The sequence below is a fragment of the Salmo salar genome, chromosome ssa18 (assembly GCF_905237065.1).
Source record: "Salmo salar chromosome ssa18, Ssal_v3.1, whole genome shotgun sequence".
In the NCBI taxonomy this organism is placed as follows: Eukaryota; Metazoa; Chordata; class Actinopteri; order Salmoniformes; family Salmonidae; genus Salmo; species Salmo salar.
This window is the reverse complement of record NC_059459.1, coordinates 26,687,147-26,711,173: the sequence shown is the minus strand read 5'-3', so window position 1 is coordinate 26,711,173 and position 24,027 is coordinate 26,687,147. Positions and strand designations below refer to the sequence as shown.

Here is a 24,027-nt window from a genome sequence, read left to right as displayed (position 1 = left end):
CACAGTCCTTTTCACTCCGATTATTACACTTAGCTTGTTAGGAGGCCAAGGAGGTCATCAAATTAGCGCTGGCACTGATTACAAGATGGATTGAACAGAGGTGAACCTACAGTGAGATGGACACACTCCTGTGTCATATGTAACCTACATACTACTGTATACAGTAAGTCTGAGGCCCATGCATATTACAAAAACAATTTGACTTTGATCAATATACTTACTATGTAACTGTAAATAACAACCAGATTTTTACCAAAATATATCAATGCTTCATAATGCAAATTGAATATGGCCATTGCAATTGAAATTGTAAGCGTATCAGTGAGAATAGAGGTGTACACGAATGTCATGTTTGTTCAGGTCCCTTTTGTTATAAATTGCTCTAGCTGAAAGCTAAATGTAGATGTAAAATCCAAGGCTATTCTTTGTTATTCATTATGACAGTTCAATCCTTCAATAATGGCAATCACACATAAAAACAATTGCACAAGTATACGTCATTTTATTCACTGAATATATTCGAAGTTACATTAGTTCAGAAAATGTACCAATAATTATGTGGAAACAATTTCTCAGTCATCTTTGTCACAGTCCTCTCATAACTGTGATGATTAAAATACAGTATATGGCTTATCTACAGTATGTCCGTTGACATAAATTCATGTTAATGTTTATCTGATATTCTATGCTTTGTCTCATGTCTTTGAAGTGAATAATACTTTTTTGAAAAGGAGATCCCTGCCATTATCTAGTTTGAATATTTCCACTGTGTAACTGAGACTGAGAAGGTCATTGCTTTCAAGTTCTTCTCTTTGTTGTGCTGATTTGATAGCAAATAACATGCTAATTTGTCACATTGGCATGAAACTGATCAATTCATTTCAAATGCTATGAAGTTGATATTCATAAAATCAAATGTAATAGTCTTTGTTTCCCATCTTCATTCAGCTGAGCAGGTCATCAAAGCACGTGTTGAGTGCAACCGTAAGTTTGTGACGTAATTTGTAAGTAACTTAGCAATAACTTTTCTCCCAACAAGTTTGTTTTTTACATGAAAATAAATAATCAACATCAATATTTACTTACAAAATTACTCAGCTTTGAAAAAGAAATGGACATATTTTATTTGGTGGACGGTTTCACAGAACTAAATGCTCTAGGTAAGTTTTTGCACAAGGTATAGCGTTGTTCCACATGGATATAAAGTAATTATATGCATCATAGCCGCTCTAAATGTGGTCCTCTTCTGTTTAAAGAGAAGAAGCAACAAGCTTTATACTGCTATAGAGTACCATGAGCTTAAACAGAAGTAACAAGCTTTATACTGCTATAGAGTACCATCAGCTTAAACAGAAGAAGTAACAAGCTTTATACTGCTATAGAGTACCATGAGCTTAAACAGAAGAAGTATCAAGCTTTATACTGCTATAGAGTACCATCAGCTTAAACAGAAGAAGTAACAAGCTTTATACTGCTATAGAGTACCATGAGCTTAAACAGAAGAAGTAACAAGCTTTATACTGCTATAGAGTACCATGAGCTTAAACAGAAGAAGTATCAAGCTTTATACTGCTATAGAGTACCATCAGCTTAAACAGAAGAAGTATCAAGCTTTATACTGCTATAGAGTACCATGAGCTTAAACAGAAGAAGTATCAAGCTTTATACTGCTATAGAGTACCATCAGCTTAAACAGAAGAAGTAACAAGCTTTATACTGCTATAAAGTACCATCAGCTTAAACAGAAGAAGTAACAAGCTTTATACTGCTATAGAGTACCATCAGCTTAAACAGAAGAAGTAACAAGCTTTATACTGATATAGAGTACCATCAGCTTAAACAGAAGAAGTAACAAGCTTTATACTGATATAGAGTACCATCAGCTTAAACAGAAGAAGCAACAAGCTTTATACTGCTATAGAGTACCATCAGCTTAAACAGAAGAAGTAACAAGCTTTATACTGCTATAGAGTACCATGAGCTTAAACAGAAGAAGTAACAAGCTTTATACTGATATAGAGTACCATCAGCTTAAGCTGATGGTATTCTATAGCAGTATAAAGCTTGTTTAGAATGCATTTATTGAACTACCATTTACAGAGTCCTGGACAAAGCAAATCTATCTAATCCCAGGTGGACATGTATAATATTTACTGTGGCCTACATCTTTAGACCAATATTTTTTGTTTTAGTATATCTTATATACAATGTAAACATTCACTTTATACTGTAGAGATAACCACACATGACTTTTAGTTCATTGTTGAAGAACTTAAATATTGTTTTGAATGGCAGATCGAAGAGGTTGATGATTGAGGTCGTCGCACCAGTGGGTCTTCTTCAGAGTGGCTGAAAAAGACAGTTGAAGAAGAGGGAAAGATGGAGGCCGAGAGGGGAGGGAGAGATATTTGATTTTTGATCAGAATACAGAGTTTCAGATCATGAGAAGACGTGATGAGGGCATTCATTTAGTGGAAACATTCGACTGTATTGCCCATAAGCTTTCATTAGCTGAGCTCCTGTTGTAAAATGTAAGTATTCCTATGGGTATATACACAGTATGTTGTTAGCTGTGCAAAATAGATGGGGGGGGGGATGGGAATGGAGGAGGAGTGAGACTGAACCTACCAATTGGAAGTTATTGAGAAGGTGATCTACGTTGACATCATCATAGCTCTCTTGAAACGAAGGCTCACTTCTGGATTCTTCTTGCATGGGAGGGTCTTCTTGACTGAAAAGAGAAGAAGGCTACATTGTACTTCTGTCATACTGGGTAGAGACCCTGCGAACATGCACATCCTGACATACACATGCATGCACACTCGCAAATACACCACACACACACACACACACACACACACACACACACACACACACACACACACACACACACACACACACACACACACACACACACACACACACACACACACACACAATCTATTATTGTACTTGTTCCCACCTTCTCTTTCCTGTCAGAACCGAAGTTCAGATATTTCTTTACAGCCATCTGTTTGCGGAAGCGACTGTAGTTGTCTGTGAAAATGGCATCTGAGTGGCGCTTCACTGGTACCTGGTCTTCCATCATGTCATCACTGTGAAAAATTAACCACAACACATTTTAGTCCATCATTTTGAGACTTTTGCTAACCTTGTTATGACTTATACTGGACCTATCCAATAGGGTTATTTAAACCATAAGTAGATCACAATTTAGATGACAAATCTCTTACAATTACAACAAATTAGGTTATTAACAGTTTTCAAGGCAGATATGCTAATACAACATTGTTAGGGATATATCAAAAGGTTTTCACTGAGAATAAAATCACAGAAATAGGTTACAGGAAGACAATTTTATGGAATAGATATTTTTGTCACGCTGTCATTCCTGACTCTATAAATGTTTTCAATATACCTGAATGCTTCAGAAAATATGTTAATATCAAAGTTATCATACTGCTGAAATTGTTTGAATTTGAAAGGCGCTATATTCGCGTTAAATAGGGAAACCAAACTGCGCGCGATAATCTGAACGAAAAGCATAAAATAGAGCCTACCTGACTCGCTTTCCGATCAAGGATTCCAGGTACCGTCGCGCCGATAGCTGTCCAAGAAGTTTGCTGTATCCACTAGTAAAGAGACCGTCTGCGTGTCTCGTCGGTCTGCCAACAGATTAAAACGGTTATTAGTCACCGTGTGTAGCAAAAATCTGAAACGGGAGTTTGTGTTCCAAAAGGCTATATTAGGGTAAAAAAAATGTGCCTATGTCGATTACTCTCAGACAATACAAAAATAACATTTGTTGTCATGAGATGGACAGACACTTTTAAATTCGTTTTTTTTGTATCCTCTCTGGTTATGCTAACATCGAAGATTATATTGGAAGAAATTACCACGTTCCACTGATTATTCATTTCTTTCAAAATAATATCCACTTAGGCCTACATGAAAGTAGCCTAGATGACTGAACATAAAACATGATTTCTCAAGACTTAAATATTATTGTTAGAAAGTAGTTTTGTACTAGGATATAGTCGATTAATTAATTAATTGTTTATCATCGTGTTTATTCATAACCCCAGAGTAAGAATACGTTAGAACACTTTAACATTGTATAAGTTAGTATATCGTTGCAGTTCTTGAACTCTTTGGCAAAAGTAACTATTGATGCTCTTTTAGTCATGTCCTCTTGCACATAAATAATACATCTTTAAATGAGTAATAGCGGTATTATTCCTACCTCATAGATGCATATGGAAAACACTGAGTCCGGGAATATAGCACACTGCACAGGGCTATCAGAAAAAGGAGCTGGGAGCCGTTCCTTTGTAACATCGCTTTATACCTGTAAAGGGAGATATGGTTTTATTCACTACTGTTGCTTTCACATAGCCTACATTCTTATAGTTAATGTGAAAACAACTACATTTCTCAAAATCCTGCTTGCCTTGTTATTCGGTACCACTTTACACACAGGAAAAAAGTTTCCTCAATACCTTCTCTTTTTATTGTATTGTAAAGGAATAAGAGTAAACCACATGAGTAAACACGTTTGCCGATTGTGCTAGCCAGTCCTACCAGAACAAAATTACGTTGAGAATGAAGACAAATGCGCAATTGCGCACGTATCCAGTTAGTTAGGACTTGGTTTCAACCTTTGTATGAGCATTTGTTTGCCCTCAAATACAATTGCCAATCACAAATCAATCTTATATTTGGAATCCATAACTATTTAAAGTTATTAATTTGCTAGAAGATGGACACAATGACTTCTAATGACTCCAAATATGTTTATGTTTGATTGCAGAGGTAAAAACACATTGTGTAGTTTATGGAATTAGAATATGATGTGAAGCCTAACTGAAAATAATATCAAACAAATAGCATAATTATCTCAAACAAATAGCATCATTGGAAAAAGTCTTACATTTGCCAAAATGATCCGCTGTTCTGCTCGGGTACCGGGTGCTGTCCAAGGTCTTGAAACGCTTTGTGGCTGTATCTCCTGGAGAAGTCACGGAACACTGTTCAAAACCTCAGATGCTTCTTCAACTATCAGCGTCTCTTACTATACCTTCAACCCTTCCCTCGTTTTATACTTCTGAATACTTTTCGTCAAGCAGAAAGGCAGACAGATTTAATCAAGGTTGATACGTCAATGACGTTCGTCATTGGCTTGTTCGCATGCTCAGCCGAACCAGCCCTACGGTAAAACGTGATTTTGCTCATACAAAAATGACTTATTGCATATCATGGGTGTTGACTCAACTTATGTTATCCCTAGATGCTGTACCACTTGCATTGGTAGGCCTAATAGGGGTAAACACAGGCAGCCCAATTCTGATATTTGTTAAACTTATTGTGACTGGTATCAGATCTTTTCACGTCAGATACTTTTCAGAGCTGATCTGATTGGTCAAAAGACCAATTAGTGAAAAAAGATCAGAATTGGGCTGCCTCTGTAGCAGCCTAAGAGAAATAAACAGTAAAAATATATATTTTTTCTATTTAGTAAGCAAAGTAAATATAATATTATACACAATGTGACATCTTGGACTATATAACTCCCTCCGAATGGTTGTAAAGTGTCTGTATGACAGACATGAAGAAAAGCAAACTACATGAAACCATAAATCCTCTTATCAGTTTCAGCACCAATATCTCCTTCCCTTTCTCCTGTTCCACATCCTCTCTCCACCTCTCCCATCTCATCACCTTTTTTCTCTACATCACTCTATCCTTCTCCTAACCACCCTTAGTCCCACTGCTGCCTATTGCCTCCCACAATATAATGACATTAAACGTTGACATTCCCTTACTCAATGCAGATGAAAGGCTCAGTTGATACAGATGTCAGACGTTCTCATGGAATATACACGCGTGTGAGTATAGGCCCACTTCCATTTCACCAGAACAAATCACATACAAGTTCATCATCTCCTCATTAGGTTTAACTAGATAAAGATTCACACAGATGTTCTGATTTTAGAGAGTGCATTGAACAGAGTTGTTCCCAGAGAGAATTCATATTATAGATTTTGTGATCTTATTGTTAGTCTGGTAGATGCAAGACTGGAGGGCTGTTGTGCTGGAATGTTGGTGGTTCCATGGGAAAATAGATCAATCCATGTAGAACATATCTCAAGACTCAAGGACTGACCAATGTATTTCCATAACCCATCATTTGTTTGACACTGGTTAATTTGAGTGATATGCTTCAGGATTGAGTCACAGTGTTGTATTTCAGCATCTGGATTCAGTATCAGCATTGGACTCTAATTCAGCTGTACTGATTCTCAGCGTTGGGTCTCATTGAATGCATCTCATATCTCCAAGACTGGGTGGTTGTAATAGCCCTATCTCAACCAGGAGCCTCTGGAAACCTAATCACAATTGTAATGTAATCATGCCAAACATAAAGTTGATTAGGGACAAAGGACTGGGGAACATGCTCATTTAATTGACAGCTATGATTTGAAACAGAGTCTGGTAAGGACTCCTTATACAGGAAATGTATGTGTTATTTTGAAGGAATGTGCAGAATTGACAAGTTCCTATGTATGAGCCAGTTAAAAGATCCACAGAAAACTACAACATTGATGAAACCATAATTTTGATGTTAAATTCCTCTAGATTAGAAGTTAACTCTCAGCCATCCAGCAATAACGCCAGTCAGCATCACATCACATGCTTAGGACCCTGGGACTGAACATCTCCCTCTGCAACTGGATCCTGGGCTGACCCCAGGTGATGAAGGTAGGCAACAATACCTTCGCCACACGAACCCTCAACACGGGGGCCCCACAGGGGTGTGTGCTTAGTCCTCTCTGCCACGCATGACTCCAACACCATCGAGGGGGTGTAATCACTGCTTGGTATGGCAATGGTACCGCCCTCGATCACATGACACTACAGAGGGGGGTGCAGACAGTACATCACTGGGGCCGAGCTCCCTGCCATCAGGCGGTGTGAGAGGAAGGCCCGGAAAACCGTTAGATACTCCAGCCACCCAGGCCATAGACTGTTCTCTCTGCTTCCACAAGGCAAGCGGTACCGGTACATCAAGTCTGACTCCAACAGGCTCCGGAACAGCTTCTATCCCCATGTCATAACACTACTAAATAGCTAACTAAATAGATAACATTTTGGCTACATGGACTATCTGAGTTGACCTTTGTATTTTATTCTTATTTTTGCACTGTCTTTATGCACACTCAGGGCCCTAACACACACACACTGGCACTGCAACCCACATACAAACACTCAGTCCATAATTTTATAATATTATGTGTGTGTGTGAGCAAAAGATGGAGTGAGTGTTTCTATGTGTGTTGTAGTGTCAGTGTGCGTTATATTGACTCTACACACACACACACACACCCACTCACATACAATCATAATATACGCTGCTGCTACTTTGTTTATCATATATCCTGATGCCTAGCCACCTTACCTCTATGCATATCTACCTCTTTCACTCCAGTATCCCTACACCCGGCAAATATGGCATTGGAACTGACCCTGTATGCTTACTTCATTTATCGTGCTCTTCTTATTTCTTATTTTCATATCGCGTGTTATTTTTAATATTACATTGTTATTGATTACTGCATTGTTTGGGTTAGAGCTTGCAAGAAAGGCATTTCACTGTACTTGTGCATGTGACATTAACATTTGAAACTTGAAATGGAAACTTGAATACATTATGCAAGCAATAAAGTTAATCCTCCATAACGCTTCAATACCTAATTGACAGAATACGCAACAGAAAATACCTGGCCCTGAGTCGGATGCTGGGGAATACCCCAGCTTGTTAGAGCCTATTGTGGTTTAGATTATCTGTCCACTGAACACTGGAGATGTGTTTGTTGCCAAATTGGCACTGGCAGACTGATTTATGGGCCAGGATCTAATATGACAGACATGGCCTTCATGGTGAGACAGTTTTATGTAGTTTGCTTGAGGAACTCACGACCCAGTCGATGACCTTATCGCCAATCTCATGGGTTCCCTCACCAGGTTAAAGGTCCACCTGGATCTTATGAGTATTGGATCATCTTATAGGGCAGGGGTACTCAACTCTTACCCTATGAGGTCCGGTGCCTGCTGGTTTTCTGTTCTACCTGACAATGAAATGCACACACCTGGTGTCCCAGGTCTAAATCAGTCCTTGATTAGAGGGGAACAATGAAAAAATGCAGTGGAACTGGCTTCGAGGTCCAGAGTTGGGTTTGAGGGTTATAGAGGAAATTAGATGGCAAAACTAGGTCCAATAAATCAAGACCGAGGGAGAGGATTTTCTTCAGAGTGGAGACCATGAACAGTATGTGTCATCTTCCCTTTCACTGGCAAACCAAGGGCAAATTGAACATGGAAATTGAACATTTACAAATATAGATCATTGGTATGTTCTAAATTGTGTACTTTGTTTTATTTAAAGAAACAATCCCCATTTCATTCAAGATCTCAACTTTGATAAGCTACTGATTTGGAAAAATATTGAATTTAGGCAATGCAAAACCATAACTTTGATCTTAGGTTTCAAAATGGGCCCAAATACAACACTAGGCTGAGGGTACACCTTATTTTGGGCCCCTGGGGGACCTGTAATCACAGTCCTGTTTTAGGTTGAAATCCCTGTAATGGATCAATTAAGCAAACAGCTCGTCATAGCATCCTAACTAATTCTGTAAATACATTTGTGTCTCAAGCCACATGGAAGCCATTAATGCCCAGTAATGGTCTCAGTGCTTCATTAGTCCAGTAATCAAAGGCCCAAACCACCCTACAATGCCCCTGGGACCTTAAGTCATCAGATCCAATCACATTACATCTTTGTCTTTCTGGGCTGATCTCAGAAGTAGAGTCATGTTTTGCATTTCCTTCAATACTAACAAGATAAATAGTGTATTTAAGGCATGTCATTCAACTCTCCGAGGAGTTGTTTCTCTGGATATTGTCTATCTGTGACAGTCAGAGAGCAGGAGAGTGTTCACAGGTGAAATTCTCTCATGCCTTTGTCAAAAGAATTGTACAGTATAATTTAATATTAATATATTTTCTGGTTGTTCCAGATACACATTACAGATTGTACTGCTACACAAGAACAGTTGCATTCAGAGGAAGTACTTATGAGGAAGGAATTCTTATCACAGATGTTGAGAGATACTTCACAAATCTTTTGTAAAAATGCTTTCTTAAGGTGCCAATTTTGCCCTGCCCTAGACAGACATCTTGAGAGCAGTCAGAGGTGAGTGAGTACTACAATATAAAACATTATCAAGTTCAATAACAGGTGTGAAGGCACACTCTGTTTTGTGATGTACCTCGGGACAAACAGGAATATTGGCAGAGAGAAAAACCTGGTTTAGCGGGCACACTGGGGGAATGGAATAGTCCCCTAAATATCTCTATTAAACTCATATTGTTTTGACACATCCATCTCTAGTCCCTATGTCACCTGGATTCGTGAGCAGCAATGACAATGAAAAATGTAGAATTATTGAAGAAAATCCAGACATGGTGGCAGGTAGCCTAGTGGTTAGAGTGTTGGACTACAAACTGGAAGGTTGCAATATCACATCCGTGAGCTGACAAGGTACAAAATCTGTTGTTCTGCCCCTGAATAAGGCAGTTTACCCATTGTTCCTAGGCCGTCATTGAAAATAAGATTTTGTTCTTAACTGACTTGCCTGACTTTAGTTAAATAAAGGTAATAAAAAAAAAAAATATCAAAGAGTTCAGCATGTTTATACCTGGCTTTGTCCTATTGCATCCCAGACACTAAATCATTCGGAGATTAATACTTTTTGCATTGCAATTTCTTATTATAAATAGGCCTAGTTATTGTCCAGCAAAAGAGGTTTCACATAACTTTCCCATTCTCTCTGTCTACAATGTATCATATTACTGAAAATATGAATATGTAAATATTACCACTTGACACGTGTGCGTCACTTTTCACCTTCCTACTTGATTGGTTGATAAAGTGAGGCGAAGATCCTAAGGACAGCAAGATGTCATAGCACTTGCGAAAAACGGATGTGTATTCTTATTTTAGGGGTTGCTTTAAGTTGTTTTTATGTTGACGATTCTGAAAACGTGGTACCCAAGTAAGAGTCATATAAAGAAAACACAAGGATTCCGAGACAAGGGCCAAAAAAAGGACTTATTATCAGGTTCGCGAATGTGCCACTGCGGCATGCTAACGAGACAGTATGCTAATCTAAACATGGTTGCTAGCTAGTTAGCCAGACACAAACATGCAACACTAAACGCTATGCTATGTGTACTTGAAGTTTTCGAAATGTATCCAGATTATATTAACAAGCTCCTAGTAGCTAACCTGTTGGCTGGCTAAATTATGGTGATGACCACAGTCACAGACAGTAACTTTGCTAGCTAAATTCGCTACTGTTACTATTTCATCGTATGTTCAAGCCAACGGCTGGCTGCGTAGTTAGCTATTATTAGCTGTCATAGCTAGCTAACTAGATCGCTAGTTACTTGTTTGCCGTTCGGCATGTTCTACCTAGCTAGCAGTTTAGTTGGCTGGGCTATAAGCATTTCACAATGATCTGTGTGGCTTGCATGTTGTGTTGTCATTTAATTTAGAACACTACTAAGTCACTGGTCTCATTGTATTTTCTAGGCATTTCACAGCATTTTATGTGAAGTTTAACAGGATATCTCAAAGTGAAATATACTGTCAGATATTCTCTCCTGCGTCGCTCAGAAATAATGCGGATATCTGAAACTCATGTCGAACGACTATGAAGAGCTAGCCACTATGATAGCCGCGGGGGAATTGCAGTCATTTGTCCCGTTTGGCGTGAGCAGTGCAATAACCACCCGAACGCTGTAAACCTGCAGCTGCAAGCCTCTAAGCTCAGGTCCTCAGACAGAAGGTCCCCTCCATGATGTCACTACAGCAGAAGGTGAGGGTAAGACTGGGGTTGTGGGGATCTGTTGTGTGGTGGTTCCTTTTGATACAGACAGCAGTCATATGTAATGTTCTTTTCACTATTGTGTGGATGTTTACAGAAGTGTTGGTTGCTGAGAAAGGGTTCCAGTGTGGACAGTGATGAGAATGAAGAGGAGCTCTATGCAGCAGGAAACATGGTCATATGGAGCAGAGGGAGCAAGAGTCAAGCTTCCCATGTTTACAAGGTTTTCACTGTGGGCAGTCCAGTACTACAGGTAATTGAACTAAACATGTCATATTGAACATACACTGAGTTTACCAAACATTAGGAACACCTTCCTAATATTGAGTTCAAATCAAATTTTATTAGTCACGTGCCGAATACAACAGGTGTTGATTTGATTTTGTGTAGACATTACAGTGAAATGCTTACTTATGAGCCCCTAACCAACAGTGCAGTTTAAAAAAAATATGGATAAGAATAAGAGATAAAAGTAACAAGTAATTAAATAGCAGCAGTAAAAAATAATATATACAGGGGGGTGCCAGTACAGATTCAATGTGCGGGGGCACCGGTTAGTTGAGGTAGTATGTACATGTAGGTAGAGTTATTAAAGTGACTATGCATAGATGACAACAGTGGCAGTGGTGCGTGTGTGTGTGTGGGGGGGCAGCAATGCAAATAGTCTGGGTAGCCATTTGACTAGATATTCAGGAGTATTATGGCTTGGGGTAGAAGCTGTTTAGAAGCCTCTTGGACCTAGACTTGGCGCTCCGGTACCGCTTGCCGTGCGGTAGCCGAGAGAACAGTCTATGACTAGGGTGGCTGGAGTCTTTGACAATCTTTAGGGCCTTTCTCTGACACCGCCTGGTATAGAGGTCCTGGATGGCAGGAAGCTTGGCCCCAGTGATGTACTGGGCCGTTCGCACTACCCTACCGCCCTGCGGTCGAGGCCGAGCAGTTGCCATACCAGGCAGTGATGCAACCAGTCAGGATGCTCTCGATGGTGAAGTTGTAGAACCTTTTGAGGATATGAGGACCCATGCCAAATCTTTTAGGTTTCCTGAGGGGGAATAGCCTTTGTCGTGCCCTCAGTCTCCTGAGGGGGAATTGGTTAGTTTGTTGGTGATGTGGACACCAATACTCAACCTTCTCCACTACAGCCCTGTCGATGAGAATGGGGGCGTACTCAGTCCTCTTTTTCCTGTAGTCTACAACCACCTCCTTTGTCTTGATCACGTTGAGGGAGAGGTTGTTGTCCTGGCACCACATGGCCAGGTCTCTGACCTCCTCCCCTATAGGCTGTCTCGTTGTTGTCGGTGATCAGGCCTACCACAGTTGTCATCGGCAAATTTAATGAGGGTGTTGGAGTCCTGCCAGGCCGTGCAGTCATGAGTGAACCGGGAGTACAGGAGGGGGCTGAGCACGCACCCCTGAGGGGCCCCTGTGTTGAGGATCAGTGTGGCGGATGTGTTGTTACCTACCTTACCAACTGGGGCGGTCCGTCAGGAATTCCAGGATCCAGTTGCAGAGGGAGGTGTTTAGTCCCAGGGTCCTTAGCTTATTGATGAGCTTTGAGGGCTCTATGATGTTGAACACTGAGGTGGTATGTAAACAGCTACGAAGAATACAGATGAGACAATGAATAGCATTCTCACATAGGTGTTCCTTTTGTACAGGTGGGAAAGGGCAGTGTGGAGTGCAATAGATTGCATCATCTGTGGATCTGTTGGGGCGGTATGCAAATCGGACTGGGTCTAGGGTTTCTGGGATGATGGTGTTGATGTGAGCCATGTCCAGCCTTTCAAAGCACTTCATGGCTACAGACGTGAGTGCTACGGGTCGGTAGTCATTTAGGCAGGTTATCTTAGTGTTCTTGGGCACAGGTACTATGGTGGTCTGCTTAAAACATGTTGGTATTACGGACTCGGGCAGGGAGAGGTTCCAAATGTCAGTGAAGACACTTGCCTGTTGGTCAGCGCATGCTCGCAGTACATGTCCTGGTAATCCATCTGGCCCCGTGGCCTTGTGAATGTTGACCTGTCTAAAGGTCTTACTCACATTGGCTGCGGAGAGCGTGATCACACAATCTTCCGGTACAGCTGGTGCTCTCATGCATGTTTCAGTGTTATTTGCCTCAAAGCGAGCATAGAAGGAATTTAACTCATCTAGTAGGCTCGTGTCAATGGGCAGCTCTCGGCTCTGCTTCCCTTTGTAGTCTATAATGGTTTGCAGGCCCTGCCACATCTGACGAGCGTCAGAGCCGGTGTAGTACGACTCGATCTTAGTCCTGTATTGACGCTTTGCCTGTTTGATGGTTCGTCGGAGGGCATAGCGGGATTTCTTATAAGCTTCCGGGTTAAAGTCGCTCCTTGAAAGCGGCAGCTATAGTCTTTAGCTCAGTGCAGATGATGCCTGTAATCCATGGCTTCTGGTTGGGGTATGTACTCTCTGTCATTGTGGGGACGATGTCATCAATGCACTTATTGATGAAGCCAATGACAGATGTGGTGTACTCCTCAATGCCATTGGAGGAATCCTGGAACATATTCCAGTCTGTGCTAGCACAACAGTCCTGCAGCTTAGCATCTGATTCATCTGACCACTTTTTTATTGATCTAGTCACTGGTGCTTCCTGCTTTAATTTTTGCTTGTAAGCAGGAATCAGGAGAATGGAATTATGGTCAGATTTGCCAAATGGAGGGAGAGCTTTGTATGCGTCTCTGTGTGTGGAGTAAAGGTGGTCCAGAGTTCTTTTCTCTCTTGTTGCACATTTAACATGCTGATAGAAATTTGGTAAAACAGATTTGTTTCCCTGCGTTAATCTCTCTGGGGTATTTGGGACGCTAGCGTACCACCTGAGGGACACACTATTCAACAGCCAGTGAAATAGCACGGCGGCAAATTCAAAACAACAAAAATCTCATTATTCAAATTTCTCAAACATACAACTATTATATCCTATTTTAAAGATACACTTCTCGTTAATCCAACCACATTGTCCGATTTCAAAAAGACTTTACGGCGAAAGCATAACATTAGATTATGTTAGGACAGCGCCGAGACAAGAAAAAACCACAGCCATTTTCCAAGCAAGGAGAGGCGTCACAAAAACCAGAAATACAGCTAAAATTAATCACTAACCTTTGATGATCTTCATCAGATGGCACTCATAGGACTTCATGTTACACAATACATGTATGTTTTGCTCGATAAAGTTCATATTTATATCCAAAAACCCCATTTTACATTGGCGTGTAATGTTCAGAAATGTTTTGCCTCCCAAAACTTCCAGTGAATGAGCACATCAATTTACAGAAATACTCATCATAAATGTTGATAAAATATTCAACTGTTAATGCAACCGCTGTGTCAGATTTCAAAAAAGCTTTACGGCGAAAGCAAATTTTGCAATAATTTGAGTACAGCGCTCAGATATCAAAACAAGCCATATAGATACCCGCCATTTTGGAGTCAACAGAAATGACAAAATTACATTAAATATTCACTTACCTTTGGTGATCTTCATCGGAATGCACTCCCAGGAATCCCAGTTCCAGAATAAATGTTTGTTTTGTTCGATAAAGTTCATCTTTATGTCCAAATACCTCCATTTTGTTCGTGCGTAGGTTCACTATTCCAAATGCAAGGCACGCGCTTACTAAGTCCAGACGAAAAGTCTAAAAAGTTATACCACAGTTTGTAGAAACATGTCAAACGATGTATAGAATCAATCTGTAGGATGTTTTATCATAAATCTTCCATAATATTCCAACCGGACGATTCCTTTGTCTTCAAAAAAGAAAAGGAACACAGCTAACTCTCACGTGAGTGTGCGCGATTGAGCTCATGTCATTTTCTCAGTCATCTGATTCCAATGGCTCGTATTCTCTCCCCAGTTACAGTAGAAGCATGAAACAACGTTCTAAAGACGGTTGACATCTAGTGGAAGCCTTAGGAAGTGCAAAATGACCCCATTGACACTATACTGGATAGGGAATCATTTGAAAAACTACAAACCTCAGATTTCCACACTTCCTGGTTGGATTTTTTCTCAGGTTTTTGCCTGCCATATTAGTTCTGTTACACTCACAGACATCATTCAAACAGTTTTAGAAATGTCAGAGTGTTTTCTATCCAAATCTTTACTTCGGGCACGCTTTTCATCCGGACGTCAAAATACTGCCCCCCTACCCCGATGAAGTTAAAGTCCCCGGCTACTACGACCGCCACCTCTGGGTGAGCGTTTTCTTGTTTGCTTGTGGTGGAATACAGCTCATTCAATGCTATCTTAGTGCCAACCTCTGACTGAGGTGATATGTAAACAGCTACGAAGAATACAGATGAGAACTCTCTCGGTAGGTAGTGTGGTCTACAGCTTTCATAATATACTCTACCTCAGATTCTGCTAGTCTGTGGTGAGTAATCGCAGTCCTAATGTCTAGAAGTTATTTATGGTCATAAGAGATGTAGCGGCAACATTATGTACAAAATACGTAAAAAAATAAGTTACAAAAAAACACAATCGGTTGGGGGCACGTAAAAAGTCTGCCTTCTGCTCTAGTGCCATCTTAGTAAGTTGCACCCCTTTTGCCGTCAGAACAGCCTCAATTCGGGCATGGACTCTACATGGTGTTGCAAGCATTCCATTGGGATGCTGGCCCGTGTTGACTCCACTGCTTCCCATAGTTGTGTCAAGTTGGCTGGATGTCCTTTGGCTGGTGGACCATTCTTGATACACATAGGAAACTGTTGAGTGAAAAACTCAGAAGCATTGCAGTTATTGACACACTCAAACCGATGTGCCTGGCTCCTACTACCATACCCCGTGCAAAGGCACTTAAATCTTTGTTGTCTTGTTCATTCACCCTCTGAATGGCGCACACACACACAATCCATGTCTCAAGGCATAAACAACATCCTTCTTTAACCTGTCTCCTCCCCATCATCCACACTGATTGAAGTGGATTTAACATGTGACATCAATAAGGGATCATAACTTTCACCTGGATTCACCTGGCCAGTCTGTCATGGAAGTAGGTGTTCCTAATGTATTGTACATTCAGTGTATACACACTTACTGTGTGTGTACATTATATGGCATGTCTGTTTTCATTGTCAACATTGAGATAGTAGTCAGCTTATCAATAATACTTTTTTTCAGTATGTATATCCAGTAATATCTCCCTAACCTTTTCAAGCATTATGGTGTAATTTTGGCTTTCGGCAAAAGAAGTAGGCCTATGCCACATCCTCATGATGTGTCATCATTAAATTCAGAGCGCATTGATGTACATTTTAAACATTTCTTTCTCCCAGTGATGTTGTGAAGTGGTTAATTTGCTTTCTTGTATTTCAGAGCAGGATGTTATGGAACAGATTGTGTGTATTGTCCCGAGGAGCTGTGTGAATGTGCACAGTGTGACACCGAAGGACTTAATCTCCCCTCTACACTTTCAGGTGAGTTCCTTATCACTGACTGATGTAACAGCACGTTGTCTAAAATGTTTGCTAGCAACTATTTGACGTGTTCATGGTGTTTATGGCGTGTTGAATTTGGTGATGTAGTACCTTGTGATGACGTCTTGAATTGTAAATTGTACTGTGAACATTGGTTAGAGAAATCATTTTTTGTACATTTTGTCATGTCTTCCAGTCCTGGCCATCTAATTTCCTCATTAGAATCCCTTAAGTAGAACCAGCAGGTATGTACAGTAATTATGTTTGTTTTACACAGTTATTGATATTCCCCAGGACCAGTCCATTGTCTTCTTAACCAATGGTAATGAGTGATTTGGCTCACTGACAGCTGACGAGAGGCTTCAGATTACAATGAAAAACAGCATCATGCAATTAACGGCCTTGGCATGTATGTGTCATTATTTTTCACATCAAAATCCACTTGACATGATTGAATTTTATAATTTTTTCCCCTGGTGAGTTACGGGAAACACTGAGTAAACCTAGGCCTACGTCGTGACGTACAGGAGAAATGACGGTGCTTCATGGGGGTGAATTTAGCTCATGTTGATTGGGTCCACATTTACAGACCAGAATTTTACAATCATGGTAAATGGGGACATGTCTTGATCCCCAACAAGAGATACTATGAGAATGCAGACTGTCTGTTTCTTTAGTGAGCCATTCAAATGTTGACTAGAGTCATGATTCACAAGATGATCCAACTTTTTTTCACCAACATCACCTTGAATAGGATTTCATGAAGTTAAGTCCCGTGACTTTTACAGGTCTCTAATGTGTGGCCCACTAAATTTGGTCTGCTGTTGGAACGCAAAAGCCCTGCACCCGAGGCTCCTCCAAGTCCTCCCGGGTACATACAGTACACAGTAAAAACCCATAATACCCACTCCCTGCTGTTTCTGATCCCTTTTTGGTCGATGCTAGTGTGTCAGGAGTGTTTTCAACATGCCACTGTTTGTGTCTCTGTGTTCTCAGGGAACCTCTTCCCACTGTATATGCAGTATGCTGCACCCTCTGGATGAGAGTGGTGTGCAGACCTACAGGTGAGAATCAATAGAAATAGTCAACACAAATGTGAAACAAATTGTGGCAAAGAGAATGATGGAAAGCACCATACAAATAAACTGTAATGGATGTTGAAACCTGAATGTTGGAGCCAGCATACTGTTGGCCCTCTTGCGCTCCTTGACTGCTCTGTTAGCTGGCTGCCGGTACCTTAATTGCTGGCCCCATTATGGCTTGTTAATTGCTCATCTCCTGTGTCTCTGGCAGGTCTGTTCGAGGCTGCCTGTGTGCAATACGTCTCTGACAGCACCATGAAAATCGTCTTCTTCAACGGCAAGCCCTCCATAGTTATATGACACCGTGCAGGGCATACAATCAGTCACTCTAGATGTAAGACAACATGCAAGAACAACCCCTTGTGTTAATAATGTTTAATGCTTCCTTCATGATTTTTCAGTGGTAAAAAAATGTATTATTCATGGCAAAAATTGAATTTAAGAATAGAATTCTCATCATGGCATTAGTGATGACTCAAAGGCCTATCTACAATCCCTTAGAGTGGACTTAAATTGGTCTGACCAGGGCCAGGGATAGTTCACCCAAATTTCAAAATGAAACATTGGTTTTCTTACCCTGTAAGCAATCTATGGACAAGGTATCACAGCAATCTATGCTCTGGTTTTATTTCCCTGGCACTGTTTTCAAATGCTAATGTTTTAGAATTTGTGGCACAAATCCCATTCAGGTCATGGTACCGATATTAGCATTATTCGCACATCATGTCCAAATCATCCGAAACTATGTCAAATTGATTGTGACGCCCAACAAAGGCCCTTAAAGATGATTTGAATATCATGTGCAATGATGATTAATATCAGTATCATGACTTGAATGGGATTCCATGGGATGATGCATTCTGAGGATGGGTGAGCCTAGTATGTTGATATTTGTTGCTTACTGCATTTGCTTTTAATAAACAGTATGTCTAAATATTATGTATTACGATTAGTACACAGTATGTCGTTTTAGTAAGTAGTAGGCAAGACAGACCTGGACACTGCCCATGTAACAAATAATCAAACCCCGATCCGAACTATAGCAAACGGACGTTGCCCCTTTCTGTTTGAGCGCCATCGGTCCACATTGGACTGATATAAATTGCTAGTTTGGTCTTGGGTTGGAGCTTTCCGAGTTGGGACCTATATTTCTAGAATGTCATACAAAGAGTACATCCTACTGGTATGGAACGGTAATGACGCTCTTCTCTGAGTTCATTTCTTATCTGACCCCAATCTAAAATTCACAGCAGAGAGAAGTTGAGAAAAAATAGACTTCTTGGATCTTAAAGTGAACAAAAATAAAGAAAACAAGTTGGAGTCTACTATCTTCTGCAAGCCGCAGAGTAGGAATACATTTTTACGTGCAGACCGTAACCACCCGGTACACCTTAAGCGGAACATATCGGTGGGTCAATTCCTAAGACTCCGACGTAACTGTTCGAGCACAAAGCTAATGATATGCGCACCAGGCTCCTGCAATGTGGGTATGATTATAGTGCCATTGAACAGGGCTATACCCGTGCTAGAGACTGAACGTCGAAGCCTACTCAATGGCACTAATAGAAACCAGGACAAAACGCCCCCACGTTTGTGTTTTTTTCCGCGGAGTGCGGTCGCGTCAAATCCATTGTATTGAAACAAAAGTAATCCAAGTCTACCAGTGTTCACAACATTGCCCTCTCATTGGTTTTAGCAGATTGTTATGCAAAGCATGTAGCTGCCCAAGAAGCGTGACACTTGGCCCCAGACCCGTGTGGCCACTGTGTACATTGTGACAACATGATCAATACTACAGTATTTTTCCACCCGAGAACAGGTAAATTATACAAAATCCAAAGCTTCATTATTTGTAGCACCACAAACATCATATACATGCTCACGCTTCTGTGGGCTGCTTCTATTGGTCAAACTAAATGAGCATTGAAACTCTGCATCGCCGAACATAAGGCTGCTATTCGTAATATAAATACGGACTCTGCTATTGCACGCCACTGTATAGAAGCCAACCATGGCTCACCTGCCTCCCTGCGCTTTGTAGCCATAGAACGTCCAAATGTCGCCAAGAGGACGTAAACTTAAACAGGCTAAACAATGATTTTTTTCAATGTCTTCGTTTATATAATGTTGCCTTCATTTTTAGGGGGGGGAGTGTGTCTTGATTCACAGACACCCAATATGACTTATACTTATTTTGACACCCAGCTTTCTGACTACACAACTGAAGAACGTCTCCAGAATGGATTCACTCGGCTCACTCTTCCATTGCCACACCCTGCATAACCAAAACAGGATGACCTCATCACCAGCCTCCACTCATGGACTTACTCTTCCAGCATCTCCAGCATGGCTGCACTCAGGTGAGTTTATACCAGGCGTCTTCAGTTATGTTCCTGGAGCGCCACAGAGTGCAGGCTTTCAGTCAAATACCCAAATAGAATATTAATATGATATAAATAGGGTGCCTGCTGTCCCACAGAATCATACAGTTTTAGTCAAACATTCATGCTCAAAAGCTTATGTTTCATTTACAACAACCACACCATTGACCATAACTAGCCACCCTTCTGCTATCTTCTGACCCATGTCTGTAGCTGGTTCCACACCCCTGGCATGGTGGCACCCTCCTTGGCAACGGCACAGTTTAACATGTGGTACCACTCATGTCCCCCAGAGGGCACAGCTTCCCGCCCTCGCCCAACAGCACTGCCAACTAGTCTGTGCTTGTCCCAGAGATGAAGCCCATGGTGCCTGATCTATGCATTGAGCAGCTGTGGAGTGACACGGCCTCCTCCCACAGGTCAGTGTCCTGCATTCACCTCTGCACAACTGGCTACAGTGGTGTCATGGATCCTGCTCCGTGGCCTAGTTGGCTGACCCACTCCGATAGATGTTACTGTAGACAGGTTTACATTGCTTTTGTCTAATAAACCTGGGTCAATGTCACATTTATTTTTATTGAGACATATTTAATGGTAACTGCAGATATAAGCAATATTTTCCAAAGATCTACAATTTTTATCCATTCAACGGGTGGATTTTTCTTTTGTAAAACTTTCCATATTGCGACAAATGATGGAAACTGTTTTCCGATTTTAAATGATAATTGACAAATCATTTTGAAGTTATGCACGGCACGTGATGTCATGGCCCCAGCTGCATTTGCAAATACATTTTTTCTGTAAATATTATATATATTTTTTTAGGGTTGGGTCACAATGTTCAGCTATTTTTATCGACACAAGGTAGTTAAATGGAAACACCACAGTAGGCAATTTTCCCATTTTTGTTCTGTGCAAACTTTCTACATGTCAACAAACAATGGAAACCATTGTAGGGCATACTGTGAAATCTGTGGGAGAATTCAATGAAATGGATCTTTATTGTCCCTGTAGGGCAGTTCTTGTGCTGCATAAAAATACATGTACATACACACAGCAAATACCCATTGACATCGGGAAGATTTAAAAGTATTGGAAAAGAGCCATAGATGTATAAAATATACAGTAAATATCTGGCTGCTATACAGTTATGGTCTGTGTCTGTGAGAGAGGTTAACAACACTGCTTCTGCAGGGAGCTGAGCTTTCTGTGTCCTGAATTGCTCTAAGATGTAGAGCTGAAATGGATTAGTTCCCCCCAACTTGGCACTAATCATCTTGATTGTGTCTATACATCCTGGGTAGCTGATTTAAATGTTCTGTTTGTCCCTCCTCCCTTTCTGTTGGCCAGGTGGCAGTGCTCTTCCCTGTATCAGAGCTGGGGGCTCCACCAAGCACCACGAGCCCTCCTGTCTGGGTGACTACATCTTCCAAGTCTGTACCCTACATCCATGCCCTCGGAGATCCCTTCAGCAGCAGTGTCACCCTGGTGTGTGTGTGTGTGTGTGTGTGTGTGTATTGATATGTGTGAAAGGGGGAGGGTATAATGAGTGTGTGTGGGTCTGGCTTGTTGGGAGGTGAGTACATGGACCTCAAGGGGTAAATGTTTCTTGAATGTACGCTAATTAATACTTTTTAATGTTTTGTAACATAGAAAAGATCCACCTGTGTATAGAACAGAACTGAGCACCAGAGGCATGTTGGTATGTTTACTGGGTCCAATGAGGTCACAGCTCTCTGGGTCGACATTGTTACCTGCAAGGGGTAGTTTTGTCAAGACCGGTAAAGACATGCCATTCAGCCAAGGGACCTTCTCTCCCAGACCTGTCAGTCATTTCCATGCCCTTCTGAGCAAACCACTTTTGACAGATGTTTTTGGAAAGATTTGTAAATGTCAAAGTCCAATTGAAGGTTATAAAACATGTCATATTGATTAGATATTTATCCCCTGATATCTTAATGTATGTGAAATTATTCAGCAATATGTAACATTCAAGAGCATTGAATGACATGTAGATCTCAAATGATCCGCATCTCTGTCTGTCAGTTTTTTGTAGGAGCTAAGTAATGGCACAATGCTGAGGAGAACTAGCCCTGAAATTGCTACCTCGGGGCTGGGTAAGGTTAACACGACAATGTGTGTGGCGAGATTGGGCATTGGATTCGATGTCACACAGTTGAGTCATCCAGCGTTGATGGCCTGAAAATTGGGTTTAAGTGCTCCCAACCTCCCGCTGTCACATTGACGTAAACCTAAGGGGATCCCACCATTCCTCGCTCGTACCTACACACTCACCTTTCCCCTAAACTCAGAACCCCTCATTTTTGTATTCTACTCTGTTATTTAGCCCCCTCTCCCCAAATGTCTATTGGCATCCCTACCCCACACACTCTCATATCTCTTGGCTCGCCACATGACGCGCACACACACACACACACCAAGCGCACACACACACACACCAAGCGCGCACACACACACACCAAGCGCGCACACACACACACCAAGCGCACACACACACACACCAAGCGCACACACACACCAAGCGCACACACACACCAAGCGCACACGCACCAAGCGCACATGCACCAAGCGCACACGCACCAAGCGCGCGCGCACACACACACCAAGCGCACGCACAAAGCATACACACACGCACACACAATGCATACACACAAAGCATACACACACGCACAGCATATACGCACGCACACACAAAACGCACACATAAAAGCATATACACACAAGCATACGCACACACACACAAAGCATGCACACACACACAAAGCATGCACACACACTCCACTCTCTCTGGATAAGGCATTATGAGGACGCCACCACAGCAGCTATTCCACGCCAGGCACTTCTGGGTGCTGTTTATTGTGGCATTTCCATGCCTTAATTCAGTCTAAAACTTGTGATTGGTCCCTGGAGCGTGGATTATCCAGGTCAGTTGGGGGGACGGGATGCCCCGGAACATGATGTTGATGAGGGTAGAAAGGAGGTATTGGGGTATAGATGATTCTGCTCTGTTTCTATCCTTGTTTTCAGTGGCATAATGACTGTAGTGCTGGTATATAATGGAAGTCAGTGTTCAGGTATGTTATTGCTATAACCTAAGACCATTTCTGTCAGTCGGTGGTTATATTAACCTTGGTTCCTTCCTGGCTGACGTCTTTACTCCATCTAGTAATGGGGTTTCATAAACTAAAATGGTGACAAAAAGGGTATCTAAGGATGGGGACTTTTTTTTTGTAATTAACTTTGTGTCTATGACGACCTATACTGAAACCCTGAATGATTCACACACTTTTCCGGTGGTGACTTCTGAACCTCTGCTGATGCAGCGTTATCCACCACAACATGCATGTACTGTAAAACATGCTACAGGTCATCTTTCTACCCAGCTGTATTCAAGCTTAATAGCGTATCATTTTACACTGTAGTTGAGGAAATGGAGCACTAGGGGTGTACTGGTATTTGCCTTTCAACCCTAATTGGCTTTTTGTGTTGTTTTTTTTTTAAGGTATTTGGCTTCGTTTAGACGTGAACCTCCTAGTCTTTGATCCTCTCATCTTTTGTGTTGTGAAGCCATTACCAATTACCGCATAGTGTTGTACATTAGTGCCTAATTGATCCCAATCCCGGGACTTCTCAGTCTAATGAAATGGCATTTCTCCTTTGCCTTGACCTTTTTGGAGTTTGATGTCCAATTAAAGATTACGGTGGAGTTAATTACCTGTCTGATTGGGTGGACCTGGGAGACGGCACGGACACCAATCACTGTGGGGTCTGGAGCCTTCGATTCCTGTGTGTGTGAATTCACTGTGGGGTCTGGAGCCTTCGATTCCTGTGTGTGTGAATTCACTGTGGGGTCTGGAGCCTTCGATTCCTGTGTGTGTGAATTCACTGTGGGGTCTGGAGCCTTCGATTCCTGTGTGTGTGAATTCACTGTGGGGTCTGGAGCCTTCGATTCCTGTGTGTGTGAATTCACTGTGGGGTCTGGAGCCTTCGATTCCTGTGTGTGTGAATTCACTGTGGGGTCTGGAGCCTTCGATTCCTGTGTGTGTGAATTCACTGTGGGGTCTGGAGCCTTCGATTCCTGTGTGTGTGAATTCACTGTGGGGTCTGGAGCCTTCGATTCCTGTGTGTGTGAATTCACTGTGGGGTCTGGAGCCT

General features: G+C 41.5%; 2 protein-coding genes and 1 long non-coding RNA gene across 20 annotated transcripts in view; 2 read left to right on the top strand and 1 right to left on the bottom strand.

Moving 5' to 3' along the window:
* Positions 1–477: 477 nt before the first annotated feature.
* Positions 478–5,113, bottom strand: LOC106577104 (VIP peptides-like). The gene is given in 7 exon segments (XM_014154844.2): positions 478–2,349; positions 2,629–2,731; positions 2,963–2,985; positions 2,987–3,095; positions 3,561–3,665; positions 4,244–4,348; positions 4,931–5,113. Coding segments are annotated over 7 exon segments (456 nt in total). The 5' UTR covers positions 4,933–5,113; the 3' UTR covers positions 478–2,340.
* A 4,873-nt stretch (positions 5,114–9,986) lies between these two features.
* On the top strand, positions 9,987–21,235 carry LOC123728711 (anaphase-promoting complex subunit 1). Of its 10 annotated transcripts, XR_006760400.1 has the most exons (11): positions 9,987–10,181; positions 10,655–10,940; positions 11,047–11,202; positions 16,288–16,388; positions 16,585–16,633; positions 17,385–17,452; positions 17,682–17,804; positions 19,167–19,289; positions 19,676–19,830; positions 20,065–20,270; positions 21,202–21,235. XR_006760400.1 is itself a non-coding variant. In XM_045700973.1 (6 exons), exons 2-6 carry the CDS (start codon positions 10,920–10,922, stop codon positions 17,716–17,718), a joined length of 384 nt encoding a protein of 127 aa, XP_045556929.1. In that variant the 5' UTR covers positions 9,987–10,181; positions 10,655–10,919; the 3' UTR covers positions 17,719–18,404. The 10 variants fall into 10 exon arrangements, 1 of the variants encoding a protein (XP_045556929.1); XR_006760399.1 differs by lacking the exon at positions 16,585–16,633 and having other exon boundaries at positions 10,655–10,946; XR_006760398.1 differs by lacking the exons at positions 16,585–16,633; positions 20,065–20,270; positions 21,202–21,235 and having other exon boundaries at positions 16,293–16,388; positions 19,676–19,754.
* Positions 21,231–24,027, top strand: part of LOC123728712 (uncharacterized) — a 39,902-nt gene continuing 37,105 nt past the window's right edge. For all 9 annotated transcript variants that reach the window (XR_006760408.1, XR_006760403.1, XR_006760407.1 and 6 more), the window contains exon 1: positions 21,231–21,339. This is a non-coding gene — a long non-coding RNA (uncharacterized lncRNA). The remainder of the gene's footprint in view (positions 21,340–24,027) is intronic.